This window comes from Alosa alosa, chromosome 20 (assembly GCF_017589495.1).
Source record: "Alosa alosa isolate M-15738 ecotype Scorff River chromosome 20, AALO_Geno_1.1, whole genome shotgun sequence".
Taxonomy (NCBI): Eukaryota; Metazoa; Chordata; class Actinopteri; order Clupeiformes; family Clupeidae; genus Alosa; species Alosa alosa.
Genome location: NC_063208.1, coordinates 28,352,177 through 28,377,790, shown reverse-complemented (window position 1 = coordinate 28,377,790; position 25,614 = coordinate 28,352,177). Strand labels below are relative to the sequence as shown.

Here is a 25,614-nt window from a genome sequence, read left to right as displayed (position 1 = left end):
TTAATAAGAGCAGATAAGGGATATTTCACCTGAAAACCGTATTACCCAGGATGCAGCTAATAGGCATGAGTTTCAGTATAATTACATTCCACATTTCTTTGGAACAAAGCAAGAGGTCCAGAAGGCTAAATTTGTCTCATGGGACAATGAAATGATTTACGTTTAGGTCAATAGGAGTATATCCTTTACATTAAGGAGTTCAGCTTGGTCACAGGTGGGGGAAATTTCATTAAAGAAATTGAAAAGCCCTTGTTTTAGTGAATGTATTAAAAATGTCAAATGTTTGGCCAAGCTGAAAATTACTTGCTTGCCCCCTGTCACTGTTGTTTCACACACTAAACTGTAATTGCCATTATTTAATCTCTTTGTTGCAGTATCAGTGTGTGTAAATGAGTGCCTGTATGCCTATTTCCACTTTAGTATTTTAAGATAGATAGATAGATACTTTTTACAAAAAAAAATAAGATGGAGCTTCTTAGCTACAGCTGTTGTTGGACATTTACTGGACTATTTACTGCTGTTGTTTTTCCACTTCACATAGAAGAGAATGGGTTAAACACGAGAGGTTCAGGTGCTGGCAGGGGCCTTATAAACAAAGACGTTTGTTTATAGTTTCCATTGGTCTTTTTCTCTGTTCTCATTTCTCTTTCCCTCTATCTCTTCAACGTCCCTCTTTCACCCTATTTCCTTTCATTCCCTTTCTCTACCTCTGTCTCTCACCTTCTCTCTATATCACTCCCTTGCTTTCTCTCTCCATCTCTCTTGGTATCACTTTTTCTCTTTCTCTCTCTAACTCTATCACTCCTTCTCTCTCCATCTCCACCTCTCTCCATCTCTCTCTATACGCTACCTCTCTCTCCATCTCTTTCTCCCTTCATCTCTATATCACTCCCTCTATCTCTCTTTCCATTTCTCTTTCCTAGGCCTCCCCTGCTGCCCTTGCCAAGAGTGTCCTGGCAGAGGTTCCCAACCAGGTGGTGGACTACTACAACGGCAAGAGCATCAAGCCCAAATGCATGTCTGACTATGAGTCTTCCAGGGCATTCAGCCCTTGAGTGCAGTGGCTGGCTCTTCAGATGACAGGGGCCAGCGTTACAGAAAGCAACAGTGTTTCACACACAAAACAGCAGGAGATTCTCTTTCCACCACACTTTCCAATAACATCCACCACACACTTCTACTAACATCCAGGGCCATGTTAAAAACAGGAACCTTCAGTTCTTAGTTCTGCTTTTCCAAGATCTATTGTCAACAAAACCCTAAAAAACAACGTGCCCTAATTTAAATGACAGGCAAAGGCATGCAAGGAAAAAAGTATCTTGTACACAAAGCTGTAGTGTGGCGTGAGGGAGACTAAAACTGACTTCCCAATGTTTGACCCACCGATCTTGTTCATGCCATTAAATTAGGAAATGGATTTGGCCAAGTTATTACATTTAGCAGTAGATAGACTTAAGACTTTGCCCTTTGTCCATCATTTAAACTAGGGCCCAGAGTGTGTTTGTATGAAATTGTAGCCCATGGCTTTTCCGAGCCACTGAATATTTATCAGTAGTCCCATAGTTGCCACTTAAGAACTATTTATGTGTTTTCTTATATTTGTTTTGCATGTGTAGCAGTCGGACAGGCAGCGGTTATATATCCTACATACTTTTGTACATAGAAATGATGACAGGTCAACCAAACAGCAATTTGCATGCCAAGCACAAGAGAGACAGGTTCTAAAACTCAAAATATGTCTGACTCGTAGGAGTGTAACATTATAAATATGTAGAGGAGATACTGTTTGTGTTTCTTTTCTATAACTTTAACTTTGTCCAAAATCTTTTGCTATATTTCTTACATATTCTTACAATGTAAAGGGACAAGGATACTGTGTGCAGGAATGTAGCATTGTGTTATCAGTTTGTAGAAGCTTAAGGCTCTCTTTCTATGTGTGTGTGTGTGTGTGTGTGTGTGTGTGTGTGTCTGTCTGTCTGTCTGTCTGTCTGTCTGTGTGTGTGTGTGTGTGTGTGTTTGCATATGTATAAAAGAAATTGAATATGAAAGATGACAGAGAGATATGTGAATGTACATACTGAATGGACAATGCTGATATACATCATGTATTTTGCATGTTAACAATTAAACAATTTTGGTGCAGTCTCTTGTGTTGGTATCCTCTGTAAGCATACAGATTTGGTGCAGTCTCTTGTGTTGGTATCCTCTGTAAGCATACAGATTTGGTTCGTATGAGCATTAGTAAGTTCGAGTGAGTCTGTGTGATCTTGGAGGTGGCTGACTCAGTTGCGGCATTTTAGATGAGTGTCCTTGGACATAGCTGACTGTAGCAGAGAACAGGAGAGCCTCCCCGAGTAATGTGAGCACAATATATGTCTGCAGGTTGCAACAAATCCCAAAACTTTTTTAGCATCAAGTGCAAAACTACAAAAACACTAAAGGCAATATGCAGTATGTCATCGCTAACAGTAGCAATGACCATTGATAACAAAGGCAAACATTTGTCAATGGTTTCTGTAAGTCAGGGTTTGCCAAGTCTCCTTACTTTCCTATCTTGGATGACCAATCGAAAGACTGAGAATGAGACAAAGTCAGCAGTACTCCTAGGGAATGAAAAGAAAATCAAGATTTGGGGGGATTAAATCATACTGTTTAAATGTGTACCAGAAATTAAAAGACAACTCAAGATATTTGATCTCATTAGTTAAATTCTATAGGCCTACTGGGTGTGCCAGTGGGTAATCAAGCCAGGATTTCTGGTCCAGTCAATGTTTTGCTTTGGATACACATGCATGCTTTCTCTATAACGTATTGTACAACCTATTTAACAACCGAGGCTCATCAGTGCCTACTCTACGGGTTGCCAGTCTCCAGATGAAAAGTGGCATGCACGCGGTTGCGGAACCAGAACCAAATTGCAGATCAGATATTCCGGAGTTCTATCAGTGTTGTACCGGGCGGGAATGCGAAAGAGCCGCCAGACCCATTGGAAATGGCGTTTGGTGGACTGGGATGTGATCATGGATTGTTAAGCATGGATAAGTTTGAAACTAGATCTAATGATTTGGAGGAGTTGTCAGGGGAGCATGATAGCGAGAGTACTATAAGCGAAGGTGACGAAGGTGAATGGAATTTAATTCAAAGAGCATCGAAGAAAAGGAAATACTAAACTAGATGAAACGAAAAGAGTTAGGACTGAGGTTAAAGTAGTGATTCGATTTCAAACCCCTGTGTATTAAAACCCATTAAAAGTCAGTGAAGCAATTTATAAGCAAATAGGAGAAGTTCGCTCCGTCAGAACGCTAAGAGATGGTAACCTGTTAGTGGTTTGTCAAGACAGTGATCAGAGAAATGGGATTGATGAAACTTAAAAACGTTACTGGGGAAAAGTGTTAAAGCCCAAGACTGGGAAGAAAGGGGTAAAATAATGGCGGTGATATCTGGAGTATCGACAGACTTGTCAGAAGAAGACATTAAAAGCAATGTTAAACGAGTTCGAGTCAGCAAAGTCAAGCGTTTGCAAGTACTTAGGAATGGAAGGAAAGGACCAAGTTTGTCTGTCTTGTTAGTGTTGGATGAGGTTAAGATGCCTGAACGAATCATGATTGGGTATGTAAGTTATATGACGAGGACTTACATCCCCCCACCAACTAGATGCTTTAAATGTCAGCGATATGGACATATTTCTTCTGCGTGCAAATCAAAACCCAGATGTGCTAAATGTGGAGGCGAACATGAATATGGTAAATGTGCGGAAGGAACGAAAATCAAGTGCTGTAATTGCGGAGGTGAACATAGTGCGGCCTACAAAGGGTGCGAAATGCATAAAAGAGCAGTTCAAGTGCAAAATGTTAAGGTAAAAGAGATCATTACTTATGCTGAAGCCATTAAAAAGGTTGACAAAGAAACCAAGCAAAATCAAGGGTTAAAGTAGGTATGGCCCCTTTAGATTTAACCCCTAGTCAAGCTCAAACGACCCAGAAATGTTGTAAGGTAACTGAAGATACTTGAATTGTGGATAAGATAAGTTTCATTGCTTTTATGGTGGAAGTGGTTAACTGTTCAGCCCAAGTGGCAAGTAGAAGTGATAGAATTAAAATAATTAAAAGAGCAGCAGAGAAGTATCTAGAGATTCATGATTTGTCAGTTGACTCTATTCATAACATGGTATTAGGAATTTCTGATAGCCAGGTACCAGGTGGCAGTTCAGTAATGAGTCTATCAATTTTACAGTGGAACGCCAGAAGTTTAATTGCTAATGGTCAGGAACTTAAAAACTTTATTGAGGAATTAGATATTAAACCCAACATTATCTGTATACAGGAAACCTGGTTAAAATCATCACTTGATTTCATAATATATGGATATACAGCAGTACGTGAAGACAGGGATACTGCAGGAGGTGGAGTGGCCACATTTATTCAGCAGGGATTAATTACAGAGCTTTAAATGCAGATAAAGAGGTTGAAACAGTCCTGGTTGAGATCTGGGTAGGTAAAACTAAGATTAAAAATCGTCAACTTTTATAACCCTTGTAAAAAGAATCCTGAGAGAAATGCTAGACAATATGTGTGAGGAGGGAAATGGGAAGCTAGTATTATGTGGAGATTTTAATGCACATAACACTCTGTGGGGGAGGTACTAAGGTGGATGAAAATGGGAGCACTATTGAGGAGTTTATGGATGATTATAAGTTGGTTTGTTTAAATGACGGAAGGAATACTAGGTATGATCGTCTCATGGAACAGGATCAGCAATAGATCTTACATTAGTATCTGATCAGATAGCAGGGTAAGTGAATGGGAGGTTAGTGAAAATTCTCTTGGCAGTGATCACTATATTATTTGGTTAGGTATTAGAAATCAAAATGTGTGCCTTGAAGAGAATTGGTTTCAAGATGGAGAATGAAAGAAGCAAACTGGGGTTATATAGCATGAAGGCAAGTGGCAGGCTAATGGGAATAATGTCAGAAATGAGTAATGATGTTGATGAGTTAAATTCAACAATTACAAATATTTTATGTGAGTCAGCGGAGGAGGTTCTTGGCAAATCTTCTGGGATGAGGAAAAGAAGAATGGTACCTTGGTGGTCAGATGATTGTAAGGAAGCAATTAAAGCCAGAAATAAAGCTTTCAAAATTGTTAAATCAAATCATTCCTATACCAACTTAATGGAATATAAAAAAATTACACTCAAGGGTTAAAAAAGAGTCATAAAAGAAGCTAAAAAGGACATATTGGCGTGACTTTTGTGGTAAAATAGGAGCAGAAGTCAAAGTGGGTGATGTTTGGAGCATGATTAAAAAAGATGGGAGGCATTAGAAGGGAATTTTCTACCTGTAATTAAAAAATAATGATAAAGAGGCAGTAACTAATCAAGAGAAAGCAGAGATGCTTGCAAAAAGTTTTGTTAAGGTTCATAGTTCAAAAAACCTAACTGATGAGGAATTGTCTTGGAGAGTTAAAGTTATGGATGAGAGTAAAGGGCTACTGGGGAAACATGTAATAAACGAGAGTGTACTAGATAAGGAATTTACGCTATTTGAACTTAGGAGAGCTGCTTAAATGGGGTTAGGAATACTTCACCGGGAAGGATGGTGTATGTTATAAAATGATTAATGAAGTCGATGATATGGCTAAAATGATAATTTTAAGTCTTTACAATAAGGTTTGGGAGCAAGGAAGATTGCCTTTGGGCTGGAAACATTCTGTAGTGGTTCCTATTGGGAAACCAGGGAAAGATAAGACTGAAGTTAAAAGTTACAGGCCAATAGCATTAACATCTAACTTATGTAAGCTTATGGAGAAAATGATCACTAGAAGACTAATGTATGAAATTGAAAAAAGAGGTCTTGTCTCCCCACACCAGAGTGGGTTCCGTATTGACATACTACGATGGACCCTGTTGTATGTCTAGAAAATGAAGTAAGGAAAGCGCAAGTCAGTAAAGAATCAGTCTTAGCAACATTCTTTTATATAGAGAAAGCGTATGATATGCTATGGAAGGAGGGACTGTTAATTAAGCTGAATAGAATGGGTATTAGTGGTAAGATGTTTAACTGGATTAGAGACTTTTTAAAGGATAGAACAATAGAAGTGAGAGTTGGGGTTAATTTTTCTAACATCTATTCAATTAGAAAACGGAACACCTCAGGGTAGTGTATGCAGTCCAGTGCTGTTCAACATCATGATTAATGATGTTTTCAATACAATAGACGACATTAGAATTAATAGAGCATTATATGCGGATGATGGAGCTTTGTGGGTAAAAGGACGCAATATTGATAATATTACAACCAAAATGCAACTGGCTATTAACAAGGTAGAAAAATGGGCATGTGAGTGGGGTTTTCATTTGTCTATAGAGAAGACTCAATTTATTTGTTTTTCAAAGAAAAGAATAAATCCCACACTAGAACTTAAGTTATATAATCAATCATTAAAACAAGTTAACGTTATTAGGTACCTGGGAGTGTGGTTTGATGTCAAGTTAACATTTAAGGAACACATACAGAAAATAAATGAGAGGTGCAAAAGGGCATTAATGTTTTGAAATGTTTGTCAGGGTACAACTGGGAAGCGCCAGGGATGTCCCTTAAAAAAGAATTTATATTGCACTGATAAGATCAGTGTTAGACTATGGATGTATTGTGTATCGTTCAGCATCTAAGACATTGATTGGTGAAATCAATAGAATGCAGGCTAAAAGTCTGAGGATATGTTGTGGTGCATTTAGAACATCTTCAATACCAGCATTACAAATAGAAACAGGAGAAATGCCCTTAAGCCTTAGACGATTAAGTTGAGTATGGCTTACTGGATTAATTTAAAGGAACATGATGTATCACACCCCACTAAGAAAGTTCTTAACGAGTGTTGGGAATATGGTAGATCCCAGATTTGTAGCTTTGGTTGGGATGGTAATAAAATAGCAAACCAATTGGAAATAGATGGTATCAATTGTAGTAAGACTGTGCCCCTGGTAGGAACTCCACCTTGGTTGTTTTGTTCTCCTATGGTAATTATGGAAACCAAAGAGATAGCTACATCTGGAGGAGTGTATCAGAACGTAGAGCAATATCTAGGAAGTATGTATTATGATACAACACAGGTCTATACAGATGCATCTAAAGATTCAGAGGGTAAAACAGGTATTGCAGCATATATCCCTGATCACAAAATCTCTATTAAAAAGAGAACATCAGACCATCTGTCCATATGTGCAGCTGAAATGACAGCTATTATTATTGCATTACAGTGGATAGAAGAAGCTAGGCCCCCTAAAGCAGTTATTTGTTCTGATTCAATGTCATCTCTCACATCTATACAAAATGGAGAATCATCATGCCGACAGGATTTATTGAATGAAATTAATAATATCATATTTGCAATCAGTCAACAGGGAATATCAGTCCAGTTTGTATGGGTACCTGCTCATAAAGGAGTTGGTGGTAATGAGGAAGCAGACAAGCTGGCAAAAGAGGCAACTAAGGAAGAGGAAGTTCAGTTAAACATTCCTCTCAGCAGATCAGAAGTTAAGGTAATCATCAAACACAAAGTTAACTTAATATGGCAAGCTGAATGGGATAAGGAGAAGAAAGGTAGACATTTATATAATATACAAAAGAATATCCTAAATAACAAACCTATGTACCCAAACAGACAAGAGGAGGTTTGGTTTACAAGGATGAGAATAGGCCATACTGGTTTGAATAATAGCTTACATGTTGTAAATAAACATCCAACTGGAAAATGTGAGTTTTGTGGAATGAGAGAGGATGTAGATCATGTTCTTTTTAAAATGCTTAAGATTCTCCAGACAAAGAGAAAAAGCTAAAGAGGGAAGTGAACGCCCAGCCAAGAAAGCCTTCTCTTTAGACACCTTATTAGGTGAGCCTAGATCAGGAAACATCACTAGTGCTGTCATCACATTTATCAAAGAAACACAATTAGCAAATAGGATTTAGTTGGTTGTTTTGTGTTTTGTGTTTTTTTATTTATTTATTTATTTTTTATTATTATTTATTTTATTTTTTATTTTTATGATTTTCCTTGAAATAACATCCAATTGATTGCATCTCAGTCCAGTAGATGGCGGTAATACACTTTGCCTGTAAACTGCCATAAAACCTGACAGAAGAAGAAGAAGAAGAAGAAGAAGAAGAAGAAGAAGAAGTGTTGTACCGGAAGTTGCAGAGGTGACATTATCACAACAGGACAAATATGAGAATGGCATGGGCACCTTGGTAGCAGTGTAATGACTGAAATATATCTTAAATCAAAATAAGACCTGTGTATGTTGTATTTTAGACATGGCTTCTTGGTCGTGTAGGCTTTTTAGGCTTAAGGATCCATTACTTCGTGGAACGCATGTGCTTATCAGCGGAACTGCCGCTCCAACTGCAAAATGCACTGAAAGGTAAGAAAGCAAAGCTAATAAACGTTAGCTATCGTAGTTTCGCGTTGTATATTTATTCATTGTTTATTTTCTAACTATTGTGTGTTTATATCTGTACTAATGGATAGCTAACTGTGTATTTAATAACGGTGGTTATGGATGGTGGTTATGGATATTGGAAATGAGAGCCTATGCTGTCTTGCTGCTGACTTTCCTCATAGTATCGGAGTCCCTGCTGTTCAGTTCGTGCGGACGATTAAAAGTACGACGTGGTTCGACGAGCATCTCACGGAGGACAATGCTAGCTTCATGCGACAGGTCGTGTCGGAAGATTTCAAACAGATGACGGCGGACAAACTTTATCCCCTGAAAGACGAGCCTTGGCCCCGCCACGAATGGCAGGAAGGTAATGGCCAGACACGCTGACTTGGTAGATTAGAGGATGGCGTTATTCAATCTGTCACTCAATCACTTGTTTCCCAAAGATTTTAAATCACCTTCGCTGAACACCCAATCTCTGTGCACTGGAGAAGTATGGCCACGTCCCAGTCAGACTGTCTACTATGACTACGATTGAACTGACCGACCCAGTAATGAACAGATGTTATTATTGTTATTGTGGCTGGAGTATCCAGTCATGAGCTAGGGCACAACGGGTCATCATGCGCATGCCACAGTGGAAAGTAGATGTTTATGTTCATGCTATTTATTATGTTAATTGGCAGGCTCTATTGTACAGAGCAACTTGTACATAAACACTACATTATTTGTTAAAAATAGTCGTTTCTAATAATGTTGAAAAGCCTAGATAATATTAAGAGTGATAATAATAGTAACAATAATAATAATAAATAATAATAATAATAATAATAACAACAATATGAAATCAACAATGAACAAAAAACATTAACATACAAACCAATTAATTCATTAAGTGCAAGGTGAACAGATCAGTCTTTAAAGGTGCAGTCAGTGATTGTGCATGACATTGCGTCTGTTTATGTTTGTTTAAATCTACATTTCTTAGCAGTTGTTTTTGTCCAAAACAACATGCATTATGTTTGTTTCCAGTTTCCATCACTAAATTACAAGTGCGTTTGTAACCATGGATTTGTTTGTGTTTGTTTTTTTTTCTGTTTTAGGTAGCCGAAGGGTAGGATTGGTCGCTGTCAAGTTGGGAATGATGCCAATCTGGACAAAGTCAGGTGACCGGCATGTTGTGACCCTACTTCAGGTACGGTGGCCTTTGAGGTTCATTCAATGTCACTACCCCTAGTCCCCCCACACACACACACACACACACACACACACTCTCTCTCTCTCTCTCTTCCATACACACACACACAGCTAAGTTGATGTTTTGTTGTGTGTCAGGTGAAGGATTGCCATGTGATTAAATACCTGCCCAAAGAGGAGTATGATGGAACATGCCCCGCCCTGCTAGTGGGAGGGCAGAACTGCTCGCCATTTCAGGTGAGATTCCCCCCCACACACACACACACACACACCACACGCGCACACACACACATTCACACGTTCGTGCAGCAGTGTGTGAGTGTGGAGTCTCGAGTGGTTGCTGCTGAAAGGATTGAATAGTGCTAAAGTGTGTCTCCGCTCATGCAGACAACAGAAGAATGGTCCCACATGTTGCCTCAGAGTGAGTGAGTGAGTGAGTGTGAGTGTGTGTGTGTGTGTGAGAGAATGTGATGTCTGTATATTTAAGTATCCTACATTCTCCAACTGTTTTGTATGTACAATTCAGATCTAACAAATTAAAAGAAAGAAAATCATTCCTTCTCTGCTTAAGTATTCTGCACTGTTTCTGTTGTTTCCATATTAATGCCAGTTTTCTATGTCCCCAAATCCTTAAGCGGCAGCTCTGTTCAGTGCAGTCAGTGGTGTGGAGGAGAAGAGAATCACTTTTATGTAAATGATTCATATTGTTTGAGTGCCTCTGCTGAGCATTTGGAAAGGGAGTTGTGTTGTATAAGCAGAGCCTTGAATGTGGGGCCAGATGAGGTGATGAGTGACATGGGGGGGGGGGGGGGGTTGGTATTTATATTTGTTTGTGTCATCAATTGGAACAACTCTGTTTGCCCCCGTGAGGGCTCCGTAGATTAATTTATGCTTGGAGTGTTCTGTGTGTCCTTAGTGAAAAAGGAAAGTGTTGTTCTTTCTGATGCTGATCTCATGTTTACAAATGAAGAGCGCTGCCACAGGAATACAATATAGAACATCAGAGGAGAGAGAGAGCGAGGGAGGAAGAGAGGAAGGGGAGGGAGAGAAAGGCTGTTGGTGAATGTCATCCTGTCTGATATATGATCTGATCTGAAAGCCAGATTCCTGTGTTGGCGGTTTTGTTCTGTCAGTTGGTATGTGTTGTGTGGTTATGGTATATTCCAGTATTCTGTGGTTACGATATATTGCAGTATTTTGTAGTTATGGTGTATTACATTAGTCTGTGTTTTTTGTATGTAGTGCTGCATTACAAATGTGTTGTGCACCACTAGCCTATACCACAAGTTCTACTGTGTAGTTTTTCAGAGCAAATGATAGTGATGTTATGAAGAAGACAGACAGCTGTCTAGAAGAATGGACTGATTTTGTCCAGAATGTTCTCATTATGTTCACTGGTCAGGTTTGGGGCTGGAACAATAGATTGTTTTACAGTTTCTTTGAGACCCCGGCAGAAGAAATGCCAGCTCAGCAGAAAAGGTCCGTGTGTGTGTGTGTGTGTGTGTGTTATTACAGAAGAGATGTAGCTGTCAGCTTTGACCAGTGGTGCTCTGAGAGTGCCAGAAATGTAATGACCCTGGAGCGCTGCTGGGAATTGGTCCAGAGTGTTAAAGATGGAGAGGGGTGGGGAAGGAACGGCATTGTGTAGAGATCTGCTGGAACTGTAGACAGATTGCAGTTGGGCTGGAACAAAGGAGGGTAACAAACACACACACACTCACTCACTCTCAGACTGGTGTAGTCCTCTGTGGCTCACTCGAGTTGTTTGTCCTTGTGTGACTGCAGAGGTCAGAAGAATCCTTAGAGTTGTTCCGGAATGCTGGAGTTCCTCCCAAACGGAAAGTCTCAACATTCCGAGTCACAGAGAATGCCATCATCAAACCAGGTAGCACCTCAACCCCACTAATCCCCTATTTATTAAACACAGTCTTCCTTACAGTTCTCACATGCACTGCCCAACCTACTGTACTTTTACCTCTATCTCTTTTTTGTCATCCATCCCTCCATCCCTCTCTCCTTTTGCCTCTCTTGTGCTGTGTTTGTGTAGGCACTCCTCTCTATGCAGCCCACTTTCGGCCTGGGCAGTATGTAGACGTCACAGCTAAAACGTGAGTCATTCATCAACATTACACACACACACACACACACACAATAATTGCTGCTGTAGTTGTCAGAGTATTTTTGAAGAGCTTTTGATCTGATAATCCTAGCCTCCCTCCCCAGGTTTTAATGAGATTGTAAGTAAATTAAGATGAGTGTTGGTGAAACTGAACGAGATCAGAGAAGTTGTGTGTTTGTTTTGTTGTGACGTGTTGTTGTTGTTGTTGTTTTTTTTGTTGTGATGTGTTGTTGCCTCTGTCTCAGGATTGGAAAGGGCTTCCAGGGTGTGATGAAACGCTGGGGGTTCAAAGGTCAGCCTGCTACCCATGGCCAGACCAAAACACACCGGAGACCCGGATCTCTGGGCCCAGGAGGGGTAAGAGAGAGAGTGTGTGTGTGTGTGTGCACATTTATTATTATGTGTTCTTGCAACTTGCAAGTGGGCATATCAAAACATGGAAGACAGTGCCCGTGTGTGTGTGAGTGTGCGTGCATGCACGCGAGGTGCAGAGATGGCTGTATGGGTGCTTTGTTTTCTTGTTTGTTGTGCTAAAGAATATGTTTGTTTGTTTAAGGATCCAGCTAAAGTCCACAAAGGGAAGAAGATGCCAGGGCAGATGGGGAATGATTTTGATACAGCATTTGGCTTAAAGGTAAATATACCCCACACACACACACACACACACACACACACACACACACACACACACACACACACACACACACACAGACTCCCAAACTAACACTCAAATATATACACAAACACACACACACAATCGTACACATGCCCTTACGGTATATCTAGACATACACATACACATATGCACACAAACATACATGGATCCCAACATTTACCGATTTTACATTATGAAAAAAAGTTTGTTTTTATTCTAATACACCCTCTCTCTCTCTCTCTCTGTCTGTCTGTCTGTCTGTCTGTCTGTCTGTCTGTCTCTCTCTCTGTCTGTCTGTCTGTCTGTCTGTCTGTCTCTCTGTGTCTTAGGTGTGGAGAGTAAACAATAGATATAACATTTTGTATGTCAATGGTTCCGTCCCTGGGCACAAGAACTGCTTAGTGAAGGTGAGTGACACGCACGCACGCACGGATGGACGCACGCACACACACACACAAATACAAATGCTGACGCTACGTACATGTTTATAGGAACAAAACATCCATTCTCAAATTTCATGCCATCCCAATGACTTTGTGTACATACACAACAGGGTACAGTGACACAAAGAATTCTAGAGACCCATACACACACACACACACACACACACGTACACATTAAATGCTGATTCATGGCCAAGATTGATGAGTGAGTTCTCTTCTCCTTTTGTGCTGGCGTCTTCACTTTCATTCCCATGCCTGCTAAAATAAGAGGAGAACATTGTCCAAGGCAGCAGAATCACTGACCTTGGCACACACACACACGTACACACACGTACAGGCAGTAGACAGCTCAATCCATCTCCATCAAGCAGGGGGTCAGTAGAGTGTGTGAACCATGCATAAATAATAATCTCAACATCGATCACACTCACTTCACTCACCATGTACAACACACACACACACACACACACACACACACACACACACACACACACACACACACACTGTGACCCTTGGATGTGTGTAGACTTTCACTGGCCGTCTCCCACCCTGTTAGACCATGGAGGGGGATTAAGAGTGGTGTTAAGAAAAGGGGAGATTGGAGGTGCGGCTTAGTGCCACTGTTGAGCTCACTCTTGCATGTATTCATAAGATCAGCAATTAAAGGAGAATTCCGGTGTGATATTGACCTAAAGTGTATTGAAACATGATACAGAGTGTGAACATTATGTCTCATAGCCCATCTCGGCTTGTCCCCTGCACTCCAAAATCTGGCTAGTTAGCCGATGCTACCAACAGCTTTTCAATAGTGGTGCTTCGCATCGGGCTAGCCATGCAAATAAATCACTGTTTTACACCCATTTACGAGGCTCAATGTATCTCCACACTTCATTGGTAGACTTCCGAGGGCCCTGACATTTAAAGCGAGACATTGAGAACTTTGAAAAAGCACTGGTAGTTTACTTACTGTCTGTATAAATCGTCTTGTATCTTCCACGAAGTTTAGCGTTTGCAGCCATCTTGAATTTAGTCACGATAAGTTGAGCAACGCAGTAAGAATGAACTGGTATGATAAGGGATCAGATTCCAAAAATAATTCAGTGGAAATGCATGGATTCCAGTTGCTGCTACTGGAAGAAACTGGAATCCATTTCCACTGAATTATTATTTTTTTTTACAGTGATTTTATTTGCATGGCTAGCCCGGAAGGACCAAAGCACCACTATTGAAAAAGCTGTTGGTAGCATCGGGCTAACTAGCCAGATTTTGGAGTGCAAAAGACAAGCCGAGATGGGCTATGAGACATACGTTCACACTCAGTATCATGTTTCAAGACACTTTAGGTCAATATCACACCGGAATTCTCCTTTAATGTCAACGTAGAGGTGGTTGGGATACGTGTGTGTGTCTGTGTCTGAAACCTGTGTGGCATTGTCAGGTGCGCTTGCAGGAAGTGTGTGTCAGTTGTGTTACTGTGTGTGTGTGTGTGTGTGGCGTGTGTGTGTGTGTGTGTGTGTGTGTTACTGATGCTTATGTTGCATTGTTAGGTGCGGGACACCAGATTACCAAAGTGGGCGGGCCAGACTGGGAACCTTCCGTTCCCCACGTTCTTCAGAGATGGAGAGGAGGAGCTAGCAGAGGACCTTTACGCCGACAACATGTTTCAGCATGGAGAGGAAGAAGCCACAACAGCCTGAAAACACACACACACACACACACACACACACACACACACACTCAGAGCCAGAGGAACTGTACTCCGGCAACATATCTCAGAAAGGAGAGAAGGACACCACTACCATCCAAAGAAAGATATACACACACACACACACACACACACACACACACAGTTGGTTGTAAAGGTGCAGAGATGTTACTGCAGTCAATAAAATATGATTTGATAATGATATCTGTGTGTGTGATAAGAGCTTACATACATGCATGTGAACACATGAACATGAATACACACACATACATACACACCACAATATGAGCTTACACACAGAGCTTTACCAAAGTCCTTTTAAGCAAGTTCCTCCACTCGGCGGACATATACCAACGTTTTATGGGCACTCATCGGGCACAGTCTTTGGGTCGAACTGCGCGTGCGCAAGGCTTCACGACACCAATCTTGCTCCAGCGGCGAGATCACAACACATGATTGGCACGATGTCTTCACAACACACCATATGATTGGCTCAATGTATTCACATGTCGACGTTTTGCCGTGGAAGGGGTGGGATATGTGTAGACAATGGCCATATTGGCGTGACAAACTAGCCCCATGCATTTATATGGAGTATGTTTTTGAGTGCTGTGTCTCCTCATTAGAAAGTCTCTGGCTTTACAGACACATCTCATTGCACATGCTCAATAAACACACGCACACACACCGAGGTGCTAGTGTACACCCACATTCTCACACACAAATAAAGCAGGCACACACACACACACACACTGGAGCACGTTTGTGCAGAGGGAAAGGGCTGATAATGCAGCATTATGTAGCCAGGGTGATGAATGGAGGCTTGGGGAGCTCTTCTGATCAAATGAGATTCACTTTTAATTAGATTCTTTATTGGGCCGTCGCCAGTAATGGCTCTCATTTGAACAGTGCTGATCAGGGCTGCTGGCCATCAGCAGAATGTGTGTGTGTGTGTGTGTCTCTGCATATATGCATGTGTGTGTGTGTCTGCATATATACCTGTGTGTGTATTGTGAAATTCCTAAATGTCAGCTTTCTAAGTTACGCCCACAACTGCCACGGTTCCCATGACGACTGGTAGGGCCTGTGTCCGCTGCTGTATGGTGTCCCCAGTGGGACAAACAGAGGTGACCTCTGTGAAGAAGGAGGCTTTGAGTGACTAAGAAGCACACAAGTGCAGAGTGGAGATGACAATGGCTGACATTTTGTCTAAGTGATGGATAAACTGCCATTAATATTGCATGAGAAAAGGTGTATGGGAGGGGTAGAGGGTGTGACAAATACAAACTGAGACTGTATCAGTGTGTGTGTGTGTGTGTAAAGGGTGTGCTAGTTTGTTGAATAAGGAGTATACCGTAATACCTTTGGAATCAATCAACTCCTAAAAACATGACAATATGACAGCAAAAGTCTCTCCTTCACTTCAACAGTCATGATTGATTGTGCTGTGAATCTTACTAGGGGGCAGCTTGTTAAGAGGGCTGTCATACATGATCTTTACAGTTTATATCATTGCCCCAAAAAAAAAAAAAAAAAAAAAAAATGGAAATATGTTTGTGTATGCATCAATGTGCATGAAATGTATGTGTGCAAGCATAGTTTTTTCTGCTCTCCTCATCTCTTGAGAGAGAGAGAGAGCGTTTGCTCTGCTCTCTACTTTGTGTGTGTGCGCGTGTGTGTGTGTGCGTTTGCTCTGCTCTCTGCTTTGTGTGTGTGTGTGTGTGTGTGTGTGTGTGTGTGTGTGTGTGTGTGTGTGTGTGTTTTGCTTGCTCTGCTTTGTTTACTCTCTTTCCCTTGTCTGTGTTTACTGTCTCCATCCCTGTGGGGTTGTCATTCAGTGAAGGAAGCCATACACCAAATCCTCCTCAACCCCGGAGAGCACCAACAACCATGGCTTCACACACACACACACACACACACACACACATTCACATAACCTGTGAGGGAATGCATCAAATCTGCACAACCTTGACTACTCACACTCTCTCTCTTTTCCCCCTCGCTGTTTCTCTCTCTCTCTCTCTCTCTCTCTCTCTCTCTCTCTCTCTCTCTCAATCACACACACAATCACTCACAGCATCCACAGAAATGTGGCTTCTCACCTGTCGATTGGCTTCATCAGAATTCTGACAAGAGAATAAACTATACTCTTTCTTTCTCTCTCTCACCCACTCTCAAATTCAAATTCATAAGGTGCTTTATTGGCATGGTATTGCCAAAGCAATTGTTGCATAAATGTATCAGGACATAAGCAATTACACATAAATATAAGTGATATATCCCTCTCAAAGGGGGAAAACCTTCACAGCATGACTCACCTGTCGATTGGCTTCATGAGAATTTTGATGAGAAAAATAAACTATACTCTTTCTCTCTCTCTCTCTCTGTCTCACACACACACTGACATACAAGGACTCATTGCATTCACACAACCTGTGAAGGAATGCATCAAATCTGCACAACATAACCTAGACTACTCTTACTCTCTCTCTCTCACACATACACATAAGCACTCACAGCATCCACAGAAATTTGGCTTCTCACCTGTCAACTGGCTTAATCAGACACAACCCTGACTACTCGGTTTCATTAGAAAATAATACAATATCCTCTCTCTCTCTCTCTCTCTCTCTCTCTCACACACACACACACACACACACACACAGGGGAAACATGTATCGTAACACCCCCAATTATCACAAAATTCTAAAACAACGATGTTTTTTAACACTTCAAAATAACATTTGATAAATTAACCTTACATTTTTTAGTAGCCATAGGTGTGTAGATTTGAACAAAATCTGGTTTGGTTCTTAACGGGAGCATTTACTGCCTGAAATATCCGATTTTGTTTACCATGCTCGGAGTTATAGTGCTGGACTGATGGGTCGCCTATTTACGCCGTTTCAACGGCACATGAACGGTTAGACCGAGAATTCTCGTCATGAAATTAAAATTCCACTGGAGCTCCAAGCGTTTGTGTACACGCAGCCTTACAACACTGTTTACAGCTCTTCGAGTCACGGTAAAATGTCATTTTTGGTACATAGCTAATTTACACACACCTATGGTGTGGGTGGTTGCGTTTCTTTAGGAGTCCACCGTCTTGGTTTGTATAGAAATGGATATTAAGTGACACATACACGCAAGACGGTGGAAATACGGGACCGACGGTAATAGGGGGAGTTCCGATACCCTCTACTTTTCTCTCTAGTGGGGTGAATTTAGGGTGAACTTTCCCTCTCTCTCCGCACTGTCAGGATGGACAACTGTTTGAACAGAGGCTGATGAAATGCTGTTTGATTTTTGTTTTGCTGTTACAGTTGTGTTTGGCACTTCAGGGCCACCGTATGTTTGAACAGAGGCTGATGAAATGCTGTTTGAGGTGGGCATCTCAGAGGGCCCCTGTAAGCAGAGCTTCGGTCTTCCCTCAGACACAGGGATGGAGTGGAGACGCATGTGAACACCGTTTACGCACCTCCTGAAATTCGGAAATAACATTTACGTTGTAAACCTTACGCACCTTTAAATTGCGTTTATCTACCTTTAAATAGCATGCCGTTCATAAACATTTCTAAATTAAGCTTATGTCATTTTACATTTTACATATACAAGTTTCATATTGTAAGTTTCATATTGTTGAACCTGGCCTGCACAACCCAGTTTATCCATATTGCGCTGCATTATGGTGTCAGTGACCAGTCTTCTTGAGGCAGTAAGCAGCTTCAAAGATTAGTCACACCGCATCTCATGTAAATGGATTTGGATAATAAATGGATTTTTTTAAATCCCACCACTACCACCATCATCATGACGCCCTCCTAAGCCCCCCCCCCCTGTCAAAAAAGGGCACACAGGGGTAAATTCACACACACACACACACACACATACCAGGTTACTGCTACCTGCCTCCTCTGACTGCTCTGAACACAGTCAACACACACACACTCACTATGCCATCACAAAGCTCTCTCCATGGTTCAGGATGCCTCTGTGAGAACTATATCCGGATTAGTGCACCTCAGTGGGACATTGTGTGTGTGTGTGTGTGTGTGTGTGTGTGTGTGTGTGTGTGTGTGTGTGTGTGTGTGTGTGTTTGCATCTGTGCATGTGTGTACCTGTGTATTTGTGTATGAGTCAATATGTGCTGATACATCTTTGTTTGTGTGTGTGTGTCTGTGTGTGTGTTTCTGAGAGAGACCGAGACACACTGCCAGGCCAGGTGCCAGTCTCTCAGGAGGGAATATGCCAGCTTCCTGGACCGTCGCCACACCTGCCAACCTGTGCCAACTTCACATCTGCCCATGCCAGCTGCACCAGCTGCCCTTCCCCGTGAAGCCGACCTGGCGAACGAGCCCCACACACTCACACTCACTCATACACATACACACTCACACACATATACACACACACAAAAGGGGGAGTGAGGAACTGCTTCCCTCATATGAACTCTCTAAGGCGTCAGTTTCCAAACTGATCCCATATCAGGAGTTTACCAACTGATCCCGTATCAGGAAATTACAAACTGATCCCAAATGGATTTTCCAACTGATCTCATCAGGCGTGTAGAAGTTTCAGAACTGATCCCATATCAGAGGTGCATTGAGATTCCTTGAAGAGAGGCAAATGTTGGTGGCGAACATGTTTCCACTGAATTTCTGAGTGTTTTGTGTAGACATTCATACATGTACTGTATTTATAAATAACGTGTTAACGCATAAGACGTTAACATAACATTTTCATATGTTTTGGCTCTAAAGGCCGTCCATAGTGCTGTGCTGTGTTATTTAGTCACATGCTGTGCTGATCTCAAAAGTCCATGGTTATGTTCTGTCATCTCCTAATAGCCATTTTCTGGTGTCACACTCAAATTCAACCTGCTGACCTGTGTGGAATTATATTATGAAACTTTAAGAATACACAGAGAGAGAGAGAGAGAGAGAGAGAGAGACAGACAGACAGACAGAAAGACTGACACGCACATTCTAACATACACACACACACGCACACACATACACAAACACACACACACACACACACACACACATACAGACACTCAGTCTTGTGAGTGGCATTGTGGGGATGGTGATAGTCGTGTTTGGAGCAGCTTCTGAGAGTTTGGGCTCATTCACGGTGCTGATAAGGACTGCCACAGTCATCAAAGTGCCAAGGATCCTGTAGTCATGGTAACACGCCAATCCTTGCAATCCAGGCATGAATAATTGAGTGTGAGTTTCCCAGTGTCAGGATCAGGGGGTTTAATCCGGAATGCCGGCGTTCCGATCCGGAGAGGTCCTGTGGGGGTCTCTCACTGAGCTCCCAGCATGCACCTCTCTCTGGCTGGGCATATTAGCATCGCTAAATATTAATGGAGGAGAAATCCCCATTGCTCTTTCTCTCTCTCTGTCTCTCTGTAGCACACACACACACACACAGATGTGTGTGTGTATGTACTGTATATGCACACATGTCTTCACTTCACATTTCCTGTCTTTTGTCCTCTCTCTCTCTCTCTTCCCTCTTTCCTTTCTCGCATTCTCTCTCCTCTGCGTTATCTAACTCTTTCACTCACCTTTACCTTCCACCTGTCCTATCTCTGTCATCTTTGGATGTGCACCCTGTCAGTCAACACCATTACCATGGTGACTGAAAACTCACCTTCCACAGAAACATCTTGACAATAGAATTCCCTTCTCATCACTACGCAGCAGGGGCCTATGCTTTGTTTTGAGTCGAACACAAAACAACAAGTTAATGCAAAAAACACCCACCCACACATCAAAAGAAGGTGAGAGAGAGAGAAAAAGAGAGAGAGAGAGAGAGAGAGAGAGAGAGAGAGAGAGAGAGAGATAGAGTAGGAGCTGTTGATGAGGCTGATGTCTGGAACAGCAAGAGGTGATGATGGGTGCCTCAGATTTCAGACGCGTGGCAGGGCAGACGGGAGGAAAGGAAACAATGGCTGCTAATGTAATGAGGTGTAATGACACGTCTCTACACCTTCCGGAACAGAGCAGCCACTCTGGACCCACAATACAACTTCCAGAGCACAATGTGTGTGTGTGTGTGTGTGTGTGTGTGTGTGTGTGTGTGATATGTTGTTACGGTGACTGCTGCGGCAACACTGTCATTTAAGTCAATCCAAAGAATGGACATTCAGGAAGAAAGAAAGAAACAGTTCCAACTGTTCCAACAGCGACAGTTCTGATGGTCCTGGCCAGAGGCCCAGATCCAGTCAGCACAGGATCAGAACCGGGCATGGCCAGCTTCTCTCTGGGTGCTGTGTTCAAAGCTGTGGACATTACACACAGTGAATGAATGATCTCTTCCTTTTTTCTCTCTCTCTATCTTTCTCTCTCTCTCTCTCTCTCTATTTATCTCTCCCAGGATCTTTTTTCTGTTTTACTTTAATTTAATATTTAAATAATGTTTTTTAAAATGTAAAAATCTCTCTACCTGTCTATATATGTCTGTCTCTCAGTATCTGTCTGTAGCTCTAAAGTTCAAAAAGGCCTTTGAATGGTTACATTACAATATTGGCATAGCGTATTAAGTTTAATAACTTAACTTAAGCGAATTAAGTTTATGTACAATGTAGTAATAAAAGTAAGTAATAAAACAATAGTAATAAGTATTACAATAGGGTCATTCTGTGTCAAATCAGACAAAATCCAGGAAAATGGTTGCTGCACCATCTCAGATTTTGCTCAAGGTTTGTCTAGCTAATATTTACGTCCCAAAACTAAGACCTGTAAAATATTTTTTGTAAAATTCCAATGTTTTCATATATTTTTCACCCTTGATTTTATATCCTTTTTACACTCTCAGAAATGCCTTATCTTGGAGGCCTTATCATGTTTGGGCATTAATATTTGATTATTCCCAGCCTGCTCAAACATTGTAGGGTGGAAAACAGACATGTTGTCAGTATGATTGGTCATTTAAAAGTTTGTACTGCATGATCATTAGTTTTATAAGGCCAGATATGGAACAAAATGTAAAACTAGTGACACTGAGTGTCTTCTAAACTAATTGTTTGTATCCACATGACACCAATCATTATTTTGTCTGCAAATACAATACTTCATGTTGAGCCAATATTTGAGGTCTCTGTAACAAATGCACATGAAGATATTACGGATAAAACAAGTGGAAATCAACATGGAAATATCTCAGCTTATATTAATTTTGTGTATAAAGTGCCAATAATGTACGATGTTTCATTCATACATAAATACACTTATTTGGTTACATTGTACAACATTCTTGTTTTCATTCTTGTCCCTGAGGCAAAATAATGATTTATTTGACTTTATTTATTTATCATACAACATGGGGACTTTGTAAACTAAATGCCCATACATACACTGAGCTATTTTCACATAGATTTTCAAGTGTCTGCTAGCTACCCCACATTCCATTTTCAGCCTATGACAATGACCGAAAAACACAACCTCCCTTCGTTTAATCCTTAAAATCCCCAAGCCCATTATATGTGGAGAGCTCAAATATTGGTACAATATATTGGTAAAATATAGTATAGAAAGAAAAAAACAATGATTGATACCAAATGCATAAGAAACAAGTTTATACCACCCTTAATGTAACTCTTTTTGCACTTTTTTCCAGGGTCTTGTAGAAAATAAATGAGAATGCCATACAAACTTTTTATGGTTCAGTCATACTGTGAATGTGTTTGTCTTCCACCCGACAAAGTTTGGGACAAAAGGTGGGAATAATACTTTTTATGATATTAATGCCCAAACATTGCTTCCCAAATAATGTGATTTTCAGGATGTAAAACTAATGTAATGTCAAGGGCTGAAAATAACATGAAGACATAGGATTTGAACAGAACTGATTTGAATAAATATGGCCATGGTTTTGGGACCTATTCTTGATATAGACAAGGATTGAGCAAAATCTGAAACGGTGCTGCAACAACCTTATTTGAATTGACACAAAATAACCCAATAAGCAACAATATGTATAACTAACACTAACAGCATAATCAACAGCAGGAAGTGTCCCTCAGGTCGGGAGGTCATAACAGGTCAAGAGGTCATACCAGGTGGAGGAGGCTTTCCTCCCGCTCTGCTAAGATATGGGAGCAGTCCCTCAATCACAGTCACAAACTCAGGAGGAATTTCAATAATTTTTGGAAAATATTTGTATGTACTGTTTGTATGAATATTTTGTGCATTCTGCTGGAAAATGTGTCTCGGTGTCCACTACTTCCTGTTGGCAGTGCCAGAACAGGATGTCCTCTGTGGGAAATCAGGTTTGTTTGTACAGTACTTGACCATTCCTATGGGCACACTGTGCTAGCTGAGTCTTTAGTGCGGTTTCCTGAAAGACTCTGTCTGTCTCTCTCTCTCTCTGCCTTTCCCCCTGTATATCTTTCTCTGTCTCTCTCTCTATTTCTGCCTTCTTCCATGTCTCTCTTTCTGTCTCATTGTATCTCTCTCTCTCTCTCTCTCTCTCCACTTTCTCAAGCTTTGATTAGAGGTGTATTCCTTTCCCATAATTCCCTGGTAAATGTCAGGCATGCAGCGGGGGGTGGGGGTGGCTGACGAGCCTCTACGGGTCCTTGTGGGCATGAAAGGCCAAGGGCATGTTACCCAAGCAGTACAGGCACTCACTGGGCAGTCACGTGAGCTTTAGGACCCCAGGACAAGACGAGACAGAAGAGTTAGGCCCAATCTCATTGTCCACATTCACAGACTCACAAGTGAATACAGGCTTTCTCACAGACTTTCAAAGCCCTTTCTGTCAGTTGGAATTTCTGCAGACTTTGCCTAAAGGTATTGATCAACAATTCATAGTGTTGTGAAGTGAAACGCGGATTTACCCATAGGAGAAGCTGGGGAGTTTTTTTTTTTTAAAAAAGAATAAAAGAAACACTCAGAAAACAACTGTAAACATGTTTTAGGTGTCATCAATTTAGAGTGATGTGTCACTGTTGTGCTGTCCCATTGCTGTTACAGTTTTTCTCAGTCACTTTGGTGCATTTCTCGAATCATAATGTACATTTGCACATTTACATTTGAACAGTTAGTGCATTTCTCAAAACAATTAGTGCAAACTGCACCGCTTAGTGGATAACCTGCAATCTTGCTCAAAATGCTTAGTTTATGCCTCAAAAGCAAATATGTATGCTAATGAAATGGTCAGTGCAATCAAAATGCCATTTTTTATATCTTAAGATAGTCAAACTGTTTTGTCTTGTTGTAGAAATGACAGTTTACTCTGTAAGTATTTTCTAATGAACAATGCACAAGGCAGCACTATTTTGTATTTCAAATCATTATTGTGTGTGGAGGGGGTTGATTGCCAGACAGTGGATATGTATCACAGTTTTTTTTTCTGTTGACAGACATTGTGACAAGAAAACAAAGGCTTTGTGCAAATGGCCAATATACAGTAAAACACCCTTTGTTCAGAGCTGTGCACCACTGTATATCTTTCTATACATCCTGATGTTCCTGTCTGTCAGGTTACATATATTTATATATGCTAGACAGACTATGAAAACAAGTTATGACAACTCACACATTTGCATGTAATGACACAAGCAATAATGCCAATTTGTTTTATGGGGTAGGACTATTCAGCAGGAAACCAGTATAGTCCATTTTGACCAACATGACATTAGCAATTCAAATTTCAACAGCAGACATTTGTACAAAATCAGTTGCATGGATGTACGAAAGCACTGAGGGTTTAGGGGGCTGAGACCTTAGGGGAGATAATGAGACTGAAGTACAGTAGGAGTGCCAGATCTGACTGTGGTGTTCATCTCATATTGCAGCAGACATGGGCAATCTGGCTGTCTCATATTTTTATTGCAGTGACAACAATCATATAAAGGTCAATTATCAAATCTTTTACTGCTTTAGATAAGAATTCAGAATGGTCTTGTGCCAAACGAGGGAAAGACTGGCATACACTGATTCACAGACAGAGAGTGTGTGTGTGTGTGTGTGTGTGTGTGTGTGTGTGTGTGTGTGTGAAGATTTCGCTTGTCTCTTACACCATACATTCACACACACATATCTATGTACACACATGTATGTACAGTACATTCCCTCCTGACATTGCTTACATCTCTCTTTCACCATTTACCCACTTAAACTTATACGTTTCTCTTTCAAATGCACACACACATACGCACACACACATACGCGCACACACACACATGCATGCACACACACACACACACACACACACACACACACACACAAAAGGTGACATTTCTGTGTGTTGAAAGGAAGTCATTTGGCTCCTACTCAGGCAGAAAGGCCATACAATAGAGGGCGTAATACAAAGGAGCTCAAGCTGAACATAAGGTTTCTGATGGAGAGGGTTAGAAAGTGTGTGTGTGTGTGTGTGTGTGTGTGTGTGTGTGTGTGTGTGTGTGTGAGAGAGAGAGAGAGAGAGAGAGAGAGAGAGAGAGAGAGAGAAGAACAAAACCAAGACCTAAAGTAGTGTCCAATTAGTTTCCAATCAGAATTCAATCACAGTTTTGATGCAGTGTTGATATTAGTCTTGTGTCCTCATAGCCAATAGGGAATAGGCCCACCTCAAAGGTCAGCATTGCAGATTGTGGAATAAAGTGATGACAGCATCATCAACTCTTCATTCGTTTATACTTCACAAAACACGAGTTGTTAATTTATTGCGTGTGTCATGATTTACTTGCATTATGTTTTTCTCGGGTGCTAACACATTCATCGCCACCAAAACACCTTAATAAATGCTGCCATCTTGTGGTCAAAAAGCTAAAACCCCCAATCTTGAATGAGCATGCAAGATGCAACCACTCAAGCAAAGTAAAGAAATAAAATTGATAAATAAATAAACACGTTGTTGTTCAGCTGTCCAATTATAGATGGCAACCGATATCAATACATATGTATACATAATATGTATGTATTGTATCTTCTGCTTTGCGTAAAATCTTAACTGCATGATTTTGAGATTAAAACTACATTTCCCACAGTCACAAAGTGACGTAATGACATCACAGCAACGTCACATGCATACTTGGGAGGGTCAGCGC

The 25,614-nt window shown here is 41.0% G+C and overlaps 2 protein-coding genes across 3 annotated transcripts in view; both read left to right on the top strand.

Moving 5' to 3' along the window:
• cpne4b (copine IVb) overlaps positions 1–2,142 on the top strand; it is a 29,276-nt gene extending 27,134 nt beyond the window's left edge. For both annotated transcript variants that reach the window (XM_048230216.1, XM_048230215.1), the window contains exon 16: positions 924–2,142. In XM_048230216.1, the coding sequence (XP_048086173.1) occupies positions 924–1,055 (132 nt within the window). In that variant the 3' untranslated portion in view covers positions 1,056–2,142. The remainder of the gene's footprint in view (positions 1–923) is intronic.
• Positions 2,143–8,161: 6,019 nt separating this feature from the next.
• On the top strand, positions 8,162–14,757 carry mrpl3 (mitochondrial ribosomal protein L3). The gene is made up of 10 exons (XM_048228922.1): positions 8,162–8,418; positions 8,619–8,803; positions 9,540–9,631; positions 9,772–9,870; positions 11,419–11,518; positions 11,681–11,741; positions 11,998–12,109; positions 12,309–12,386; positions 12,737–12,814; positions 14,398–14,757. The coding sequence occupies exons 1-10, from the start codon at positions 8,312–8,314 to the stop codon at positions 14,545–14,547; spliced, it is 1,062 nt and encodes a 353-aa protein (XP_048084879.1). The 5' UTR covers positions 8,162–8,311; the 3' UTR covers positions 14,548–14,757.
• The last annotated feature ends 10,857 nt before the right edge of the window (positions 14,758–25,614 follow it).